Genomic DNA, 11,109 nt, shown 5'->3' on the forward strand with positions numbered 1-11,109 from the left:
CAAACTTGTTTGTCATAAGGCTAAAATCTAGAAACCATGTGTTCAATATTGTAATACTCTCCAGTTATCTAATAAACGAATGCTAAACTTACTTTATATTTAATTTTTTTCATTCACAAAACTATTTTTTTATAACCAACTAAATGCCTTACATATAGCAATGTTTGTTTCTCGGTGTGACCCAAGCCACTTGAATAAATGTAATAAATAAGTGTTGTCATACAGGAATTCTGTATGTGTGTCAGAGCGGTTTTATTTTAGCAGCATCTTCCCCAGTGACACTGTACTGATATATGAGGTAGCCCTCAAATCTAGGCGTTTCATACCTTCATTTATTCTGTTACGTTCACTGCCATGTAACATTTTTTAAAAATGATTGAGGTCAAGCAAATAATCCAAATTTGTACAAACAGACGGACAGGTAAGATAAGCAACAAAAAAAGGCTCCTGTGCTTTTTATTTTGATCATTCTCATTTGATTTGATTCATGCTTGTATGGTAGTCAAGGAAAAATAATCATACCTTACCTACTTTGTTGGGCATAAGGGCACTAGTAACATTTACATAATGCTGTCACAAATTACATAGTTATAAATGTATTACTGCAATGTGTAAATGTAAACAGAAGTAGTATTACAAAAGCTAGACCGGGGCATACCATCCATAAATGCAATGGAGACAGTCCAGCAAGGTGCTGAAGCTCATGGAGAAGACAAGGAAAAGAAAAACATAGCCTTATATTAATATAATGGTGTGGTACAATATAGGACACTACAGTGCTGGTTAGGATGCAATGGTTAATAACTTTAGGACAGAGGTGTAAGAAAATGCATTACTGTGCTAATGTAGTACATTTAATTGATTTACCTATAACATGAAAGTGTTATTCAAACAAAATGTGTAAGAAAAAAAGGAATGCATGGAAATATCTACAAACCATTTGCATACCAAAGATATGTATTTTTACAGACCAAATTTGCATATTTATAAGACTTACTTTTTGCCAGCAACCGGTTTCTGTGGCTGGCCCCTAGTTACTTTCACCCAAGACGACATATTAAAGAACCTGAAAACAGCAAAATAATAATATTTGATACAAATCAACCGTTAGCTGTCAAAATATACATTTTGAAAATGTTGCATTAAACAAAGCAGCATGCTACAGCTTACTTAATTAGAAAAACAATACTTAGCATGTATTAGAAATAGTTATATTGTTATAATCTATTGTATTACTAGTCTATTATAATTATGATATTAACATTAACTTAAAGAGGTTTATTCCTAAACTGCAGGCAGGGCCATCTTTTCCATTGGGCACGATGGGCAGCTGCCCGGGGGCCCCATAGGCATGGCTCTTAATGAGAATAAATAATCCTGCAAAAGAAAAAAACCTGCAAAAAAAAACCTTCAAGGGTAACTGAGCTAGTATATCTATCTATCTCTATATATCTATCTCTATATATATCTATATATCTATATCTAGGGGCCCCGGTGCACTGCTTTGCCCGGGGGCCCATAATGTTGTTAAGAAGGCCCTGACTGCAGGCACTAAACTTCACCACGTAACACATTGGCAGACAGTCACACGAGTTTTACATGTAGCTCCCATCACAATAAAAGACCAAAGCAAAAAAAAAACAAAAAAACAGGTCAAGTAGGACTGGGTAAATCTCTAAAGTCAGGTATACACTAAAAAATTAGCTGTGATTTTTTTTATTGATACTCATGGATAAAAATCACAGTTAATTTTTTTTTATAAGGTATCTCTGACTTTGGAGATGGTACCAGACTCTTTAAAAAAAAGATCCTGCTGGTGTATGGTCCCTGACACGGATTTAGAATATAACAAAACTGTCCACTTTGTATAATCCTTTATAGCTCTAAATAGGTCTACAAGAGTTGACCATAAACGTTTGAAAATTAATGTGATACACCACCGAATAAGGGAGAAGTTACCACAACTGAATAATGAACAATGAATCAACCACTGCAAAACGTAAACTTCCATATGCAATCAAATGGGAGCAAGACTTAAGTGTCACCTTCTCACAACCCAGGTGGTTACATTGTTGCACCATTGTAGCTAAACATTACAAACCCTTCCCACCAGTGACCTTAGTCAAACAGAAAGTTCATTTTATCATGATACATGGAAATCTCAAAGCTGTTAATGCCGATTCCTTGGACCTGTTTAACAAACTATGGGATCCCTGGGTTAATAACTATCATATACCTGAACTTGGTCATTTATTTTGATACTGAGATTGTGTCAGTAGCCCATCCACCTGATCCATCTGTCCTTGCCTCTCTCAGGCCCCATTCATACTCCATTATTCTGTCTTCATAACCTGCAGTAGGATTGTTGGCTGTAATTTGAATTTTAACTACTAGACTTACACTTCAAAAGTTGCAAGTTAAAGAAAAAAAAAAAAAAAGAAGCATGCTGGCACCTAGATTAGACTGACTGGCCTCTGGTTCTACATTATATAGATATAGATAGAGTGACGGCAAACCAATGCATCAATTACCAAAAAGAAACAGACCCTCATTCTACCTTGCTACCCATTATCACCATAATAGAAGAACTGCCTCCAAAAATTAGGACACTTACAAAAACTGATGCAAATGAAAAGACAATGTCATATTACTAGTGGAGTTGAAAAAAATTAAAGCAAATAATATAACTTGCTATGTGGAACACCACCAGTTTTCAAACAAACAAAAAAACGGAAGCGGGAGTGTGTTTGAATAACTTCTCTAATAACAGATAGCCACACAAGAAATGCATGCTATAAGAAAATTAGACTATGCTCACACCTAAGCAGTGTTGAAAGAATTAAGGCTGCATAGAAAATAGCATATTCTCATGCATTTTTGAATCACTTTGGCTTTGCTGTGGTATCACCTCCTTTTTGTTTCAATTGCAATGGAAAGCATAAACCGAATGATCAATTTTATGTACTTTTCAAGTGTTAACTAGTTGACACATCGAAACAGTATTTAAAAAAATTCAATGTAATTTGTTACAGTTTAGTTATCGTAAATATAAATCAACATTTATTTATAAAGGCACCTCAAATTGCAAAACGCAGTCAACGTACAAAAAAAAGGCTACAATTATACATATTAACACAACAACAAAAGATGGGGAGACTACACACACAGAAATAGAAAATAAAGACAGACATTTGAGGCAGACAGGAAGCTGGGCAAGATGGTAGAGAGAGCCTTGCTCCTGAGAGTTTACATTATCTTTAAAGTGGAACTCTACTGCCACAAAAACAATGTCTTTCAGGCAAATGTATTTATTTTCCTCGCCTCTATTTATAATAGATCTGCTTTGTAGATATAAGCATCACAATTAACAGGCCTGAGATTATTTGTGGTCAGTCCAAGGGCAATGGAAATCGGAGTGCCCTCTTCTGCATTATGTGACTGCATACTGTAGAAGAAGGAGGGAGTGCAGTCTGCACCACATGATCTCCCCCTTCGTCCGTGGGACTGCGGTTACAAAAATCTGCCAGAATGAAAAGATAAGTGCAGCTTCTGGGAAGGGTGATATTATTAGTTTATTAGTGGTGAGGGGTGTTGGAGGTCGTCTGGGTAGGGGGCATTTAGTCAATAGAGTATCTGAGGGCACAACTGTGTGCAGAGGCAATTTTAAGACTTTTGTTTGCATTTTAGACAAAAATATTTTTAATTTTGTGGGTGGCAGATCTGCAGAGGGAGGAAAATGATGCAGACTTATAGAGAGAACATCAGGTTGCCCGTTACTACTTTACAACAGTTAGCTTCAACTGTTCAACTTCAACTGGTGATATATCTTGCACTTTTCAATATAGGTGTGTTTTATGTGTATTTTTTTCCCTTAACAAAAAGCATAACACGTATATTCTCCTTAAATTTATATTTAAAAAGTAACTTCTAGAGTAAAAAAAGTAAAGAAAAAAAAAGTCTAATTTCCTACAAAATAACAAATAAAAATGTTGCACTTTTTGAGCTGCATTACAAATGCTAAAGAAAATTAAGCAAGAGCGCTTCTAAAACTTGAAAACAATGTATTTTTTTGCACTATGCTGCAACATTCTCGCAACAAAGTTAAATACTAACAGTAGTTGCAGTATATGAGTATGTTGCAGCACAATGCAAAACAGTACATAGTGCTCTTGCCTGATTTTCTTTTGTATTTTTGTTACAGCTCAAAAAGTGCAGCATTTATTTATTTTTACAACAGACAAAAATGATGTGTGATGCAAAAAGTGAAACAGAATATTGAACTATGAAAAATTAAGGGTTTTTTTTTAGACACATAACACAAACAATCAGAATCATCTAGAATGAGTAGGTAAATGTGTGAGGGGGCACTAAAGTGAACCAGGCAAATTTGTGTTTGAATCACATTAAAGAGAGTGTAAAATTGTAACAAAGATGTTATGGAACAGCTGTTATACCAGGGTTTCCCAAACCCAGTCCTCAGGGCTCCCCAACAGTGCATGTTTTCCATATCTCCTTGTTGGAGCACAGGTGTATTCATTACTGACTGACACATTGTAACAGATCCACAGGTGGTCCTAATTATGTCACATGTGATCCGGAAAACCTGCACTGTTGGGAGCCCTGAGGACTGGGTTTGGGAATCCATGTGTTATACTAAGGACTGAGGAGAAGACGGATGGTAGGTGGAGCTATCCATCTTCCATGAAAAATCCAGAAACGGATTAAGTACCGGTTTCTGCAAGTGGCCGGATATTGGCGACATTACAGAGAAAATGTAAAATGGCAATCGCTTTCATTATAAACTTTGACAATACCATCAAGTCCTTTATTTGTATCTGGCAAATTGTTTAAAATATAGCAAATATATAAAAGTGAAACAAATAGAAAAAAAAAAAAAAGTGTATTAAAATGTTGCTATTAAACACGGGACCTCTCTGTCTTTGTTTTCATAAATTCTGTTTGCTATTTCTTGTTTGTCAATGATCAAATATTGTTTCCAAACAAAACAATATTCCTATCATACCATGCACTCAGAAAGTCTGTGTGTATCTATTATTTAATTTTTCCCAGTCTGAGTGTAATTGGCAATAAATCATTAATTTCTTCCACAGCCCATATTTATCTTTTTTTAATTCAGATATCAGCTTCATTCATACCCTTTTGTACTATTTAGCTTCAGCTGGCGTACATAACAAGCTTCCGAAATTACTAATTTTCGAAACTTGTTAGATTGCGTTAGGGAGCAGTCACCATACTATTTGATGGTGTCTGCTCAGAAAAACGAAATAGAATGCAAAGCAGCAGATATCCACGATATCTGCTGCGATGCAAAAATCATAAATTTGAAGGATACTCCAAATAGCGCTTTAATAAGATTACACTTGTTGATAAATAGGCCAAATTGTATTTTATTAATGTAACACTTCCTAATACTGTTCATCATCATCATTTATTTATATAGCGCCACTAATTCCGCAGCGCTGTACAGAGAACTCACTCACATCAGTTCCTGCCCCATTGGAGCTTACAGTCTAAATTCCCTAATATAGACACACACTTGCACACAGACAGAGAGGGAGACACACAGAGAGGGAGAGACTCTGGTCAATTTTAATAGCAGCCAATTAACCTACCAGTATGTTTTTTGGAGTGTGGGAGGAAACCGGAGCACCCGGAGGAAACCCACGCAAACACATGGAGAACATACAAACTCCACACAGATAAAACCATGGTCGGGAATCGAACTCATTACCCCAGTGCTGTGAGGCAGAAGTGCTAACCACTAGGCCACTTTGCTGCCTTACAACAGTATCCTATGTAACTATACTGCTGACACAATTATACCTTCAGGTGTTATTAAGGGAAACAAGGATATATCCTCAATATTTAAACTGTAAATATTGTGTATATATATATGTAGACTGTTTTCTTGAGGTTAATACCCAAAAGTAGTGTATACTGTAAGATCAGCACTTATCAATGCGGTGTCTAATGAGACAAGGTGGTTAACATTTCCTTTTCAGTCTCAACATAATACCATTCTTTTAATGCAGCATCTTACGAGGTCATTATTCAATTCACATCAAACCCACCTCTCATTTCTACATGGTGTGCTGCCGTCAGCATTTTAAAACCTACTCAAGTGATTAAAGGTCTCCCTTTTACTCACAGATAGAAGTTATTTCAATTTGGAGCTGCATTTTAAGCTTTGAGTAAAACTGCCCAGTCACACTAACCGAAGACAGCACAAAAATTAATGAAGTTGGAAAACCTTTCAAATAACCAATGTTGTTCCAAAACACTGAGCGTTTTTCCAAACACTGCCTGCTCTATTTGATACATTTAAAGCAAGTTAAACACATTGGGCCTGAGTTATTAAGAAACGTATCTGTATTTTATGCGTATTGTACGCAATTCCCTTCTGCGCATGCCCAGAACGGGGACACTCAGCCCTCATCGAAAGCCAATGTAAATGACTCTTACGACGGTCTACAATTTCGGGGAGTGAACTAGGCGGGAAAGGGGGGTGTGCCCGTACTCTATGCACAATGTGGGCGTGCCAAACTCAAGCGAATTCAGCCACTTCGGAATGAAGCGCTGCGTGTGTGAAAGTTTATTGTTTTTCTGCCGCATCTCTTGCACCAGCTAAGAGGCTAGTCTAAGTCCTGGGTCAGTATTGTATGCATGATATAACATGTGTCTGCAATCAGGAGCAACTGTAAAAATGTTTTTTATGTACAGTAGACATTAAGGACAGCCTAACCCTAATGTTTTTCAATGGAAAAAAAAAATTCTATAAAAAAAAGTTTAGTTATACAATTTCCATTTCTAATCATAAATAACTATGTTATTGACCGGTAACATTAATATTTTTTTTCTGCGCGTTCTTATGAGATTTCATATTCCATATACGTATTGAACGCATTCTGCAGTGTCTGGTCTAGTACAACAGAGTGAACCTACACCCATAGTCAACACCACACGTAACTTGAGATCCGTTCCTTGCCAACTCCGAGAGTATGCAAAGCCGATTTACGTGCCGTTGAGAACAACTGCATGATGCGCTCAGTATGCATACCTTAAAGACCCAGGCCCATTGAGGTCATAGCACGACCTCCGATGACTTCTCAAACACAAGTAACAACCACTTGTCAAACGGGATTGCATTTCATCTGCTGTATATAACAGGTGTTCAAAGTTGAGTTTTTAAACACAAATCAAACGCCATTGGGTACCAAGTCAAAGACAAACTCTTTCATAGAATCAGCAATGCATTATTTTCAGCAATATGGTTTGACCCATTGGGTATACTACATCTTTGTGTACAGCCGACGCATGCTAGCCAGAAACCAATCAACCTTAATACCTGCAGTTTCTTAAGAGCTTTGTTTTTTACACAATCGGATATGGCTCTAAATACCTTGTCTAACTAAATGAGCTCTTAAATCACAAGATTCAACACCATGTATAAGCTATAAAAAAAAGAAACCACTAATATTTCATTGTATATTTTTTTGTAAATATGTCCATCTGTCCTCAGCATTCTTCTTAGGGTGCCACTTGAGCATAATAATGTAGGTTTTAAATTATTTTACTTTTTTTTTTGAACAGATCTACATAAAACATATACAATTTTATTCACATACTTGAATGATACACAAAAAACTGTGGAAGATGGCTCTGGAATTGAACTGCCATATCCAATTATTTAGTACCATAAACACACCTTCCTTCCAAGAACCAGACAGACAGTACACAAATATATAGCTATGGATTCAGTATAACAGACATATCATCATCATTTATTTATATAGCGCCACTGATTACAAGGCGTTGTACAGAGAACTCATTCACATCAGTCCCTGTCCCATTGGGGCTTACAGTCTAAATTTCCTAACACACACACACTGGTCAATTTGTTAACAGCCAATTAACCTACCAGTATGTTTTTGGAGTGTGGGAGGAAACCCACGCAAACTCCTCACAGATAAGGCCATGGTCGGGAATTGAACTCATGACCCAAGTGCTGTAAGGCAGAAGTGCTAAACACTTATCCACATACATAGTCAAAGCAACACAGCAATTGTGCATTTATAGCCACTTGTTATATTTATGTTAATAGAGGCATCTCTCTGCTTAATTGTGGAACCCCATTAATACAGTACCACAGAATATGGATTAGTGCTATAATGAGATTACATTTATAATAACTCACAAACCACGGATACTGACAAAATAGCATGCAATCAATTCTCAAAAAGAGAAAAGTTCCAGACAATATAGTAAACACTGAAAATAATGACTTTGGGTAAACAAATGAAGGATGGACAAAATAATATCCATATAATCATCTCTTCATATAGCGCCAGCAAGTTCCAGAGCACTTTACAATTGGGAACAAAACACAGTAATACAACAATACTGGGTAATATTGACAGAGTAAAAAAGGCCCTGCTCACAAGCTTACAATCTATGGGAGAATGCATGACTTACAGTTGGTTTGGCTAACCTGTGGCAATTCAACAAGTGTAGAACTACAAGTCCCATCATCTCATATCAGCCTGCTTAGTTTCCTGACTAATATCAAAGGTGTTTATTGCATCACTGTAATCGGCGGATTCATTCTTTGTGCAGTTTGTATGTTCTCCCTGTGTTTGCGTGGGTTTCCTCCAGGTGCTCCGGTTTCCTCCCACACGCCAAACACATACTGTTAGGTTAATTGGCTGCTATCAAAAATTGACCCTAGTCTCTCTATCTGTCTGTGTGCGAGTGTGTGTCTTTATTAGGGAATTTAGACTGTAAGCTCCAATGGGGCAGGGAATGATGTGAATGGGTTCTCTGTACAGTGCTGCGGAATTAGTGGCGCTATATAAATAAATGATGATGTCGATGTGCAGCACTTGTACTGTTAATTTACCCCCTTTTAGATTTAATGTCCTGCATTTTTTGCTGTAGGCGCTTTGCCCTGCATTCTGCCCGTGGGAACAGTTTGATCACCATGTACACACCACTATCCACACTGTGCATTGTCTGCATACATGCTGCATTCTGCCCGTGGGAAGTCTGGACACCATGTACACTACACTACCCACACTGTGCATTGTCTGCATACTGCCCGTGGGACGTCTGGACACCATGTACACAGCACTATACACACTGTGCATTGTCTGCATACACGCTGCATTCTGCCCCTGGGAAGTCTGGACACCATGTACACTGCACCACCCACACTGTGCATTGTCTGCATACACGCTTCATTCTGCCCGTGGGAACAGTCTGGACACCATGTACACAGCACTATACACACTGTGCATTGTCTGTATACACGCTGCATTCTGCCCGTGGGAACAGTCTGGACACCATGTACACAGCACTATACACACTGTGCATTGTCTGCATACACGCTGCATTTTGCCCGTGGGAACAGTCTGGACACCATGTACACAGCACTATACACACTGTGCATTGTCTGCACACACGCTGCAGTCGCAGCACAACACAGAGAAGCGTAAATAGTACGATATGGGCACCAGCAATGAATGGAGATATTTATGCATGTATAGACATAGATACCTATGCTCGGTGTTACCGTGCTCAGTAATGACTCACCTGTCGAGTCTCCCTTATTCCACTCCAGGAACGGACACAACGAACACGGGACACAGAAATGAACGAGATCAGCGACGGAAAAAGGGCTACAGAGGAAAGGGAAACCGGAGGAAATGGGCTTCAGTCTAACAGCGACCCCTAGCGCTTAGGAGGGGAATTGCTCTGATGGCAATGCGACTTGTTTAGAATACGTAAATATGGAACACACAAAAGGTAAAACGTAACGTGCCATGATGCATTCGTGCATTCTCTTATATGTATACTGCTGACACTGTGTGCCTTACTTCAATTGAGTGAGCCCCCCCCCCTTCCCCTGCATTGGGACCCCCAATGTGTTCCCCTTTTATGATTTCCCCCCGGGTTTTTTTTGTACCCCATATACTTTTGAAAATGTTGAATACAAATATTGATGCAAAAATCTTATGGCACTAGTATGTGAGCAGTGTACTGCTGTAGCTTCAGGACAGAGGTGTCATTTATATTTAGTAACTTTTTTTTCTTAGGGAGAAGTGAAAATTAGATTTCTTTTTAATATTATTGTTACCAATACTACTAAATGTTGTCGACTTCAAAGATGGTGGTTTTAATATTGAAGGGGCACATTTATCAACCAACGCATAAAATGAAAAATATTTTTCAATCCTTATTGCATTGATAAGGATTGAACTATTTCTCATATTTATGAAAAAGCAACACAGGAACAAAACTGCTGTTCCTGTGTAGTGGAAAACATACTTACCACTGCCTCGTCACTTCCGAAGAAGTATGCGATCCACGGGGGTCCTCTTCTCACTCCAGTGCGCAAGTGCCAACTGAAAACCTCGGGCATGCGCACAAACATCTCTCCACTATATAGTTGCAGAGAGAGCGGTGAGTGACAGGGAAGGATCATGTGATCACTTCACACATGCGCTTTCCAGCTCTGCTCTTCGGAGTTGAGCTGACAGCACTGAAACTTTTCTATTATGATAATGTACGCCAGCTTCAGCTGACGTACATTAACATGCTAAAAAAATATTTATTTATTTTTTATCAAACTATAGTAAATAGCGATACTGAGCAGTGATCATACACTGTTATGGGGACTGATCAGTAAAACTAAGAGATATGCAATGATATGATATCTGCTGCAATGCAGTGATAGTAAATAAGAATTTTGAGGTTAATCCCCGAAAAATAGGCCCCTATCTGAGTAAACAATGAGGGTTGCGACATCTTCACTGTCTCATCATTTGTACTGTATTTTAACACACTAGCAAACTAATTAGGCAGTAGTGTTAACAGTTTAACGTCAAGATGTTCCCAGTTTCATCCAATTTGACTCTTGTTTAATGCAAGCGTAGTACATGCAAGCTTGCTTAAGTTGCATGTACAAATGCAACTCATTTTATAAGGGAAATTGACTAAAGCATGGTTTAGTGAAACCACTGATTTATGGGCAGTTTTTCGGGGGGTTTGAAAACTACAAGATTTACAAACTTCAAACCACATGAAAATCGA

The 11,109-nt window shown here is 38.0% G+C and overlaps 1 protein-coding gene across 2 annotated transcripts in view; it reads right to left on the bottom strand.

Moving 5' to 3' along the window:
- The window catches only part of LOC142104269 (uncharacterized), a 38,309-nt gene extending 28,602 nt beyond the window's left edge, over nt 1–9,707 (bottom strand). For both annotated transcript variants that reach the window (XM_075188845.1, XM_075188846.1), the window contains exons 1-2: nt 9,610–9,707; nt 998–1,066 (exon numbers count right to left, since the gene is read on the bottom strand). In XM_075188845.1, coding sequence (XP_075044946.1) covers nt 998–1,056 — 59 coding nt within the window. In that variant the 5' untranslated portion in view covers nt 1,057–1,066; nt 9,610–9,707. The remainder of the gene's footprint in view (nt 1–997; nt 1,067–9,609) is intronic.
- Nucleotides 9,708–11,109: the final 1,402 nt, after the last annotated feature.

The sequence above is a fragment of the Mixophyes fleayi genome, chromosome 10 (genome assembly GCF_038048845.1).
Source record: "Mixophyes fleayi isolate aMixFle1 chromosome 10, aMixFle1.hap1, whole genome shotgun sequence".
Classification (NCBI taxonomy): domain Eukaryota; kingdom Metazoa; phylum Chordata; class Amphibia; order Anura; family Limnodynastidae; genus Mixophyes; species Mixophyes fleayi.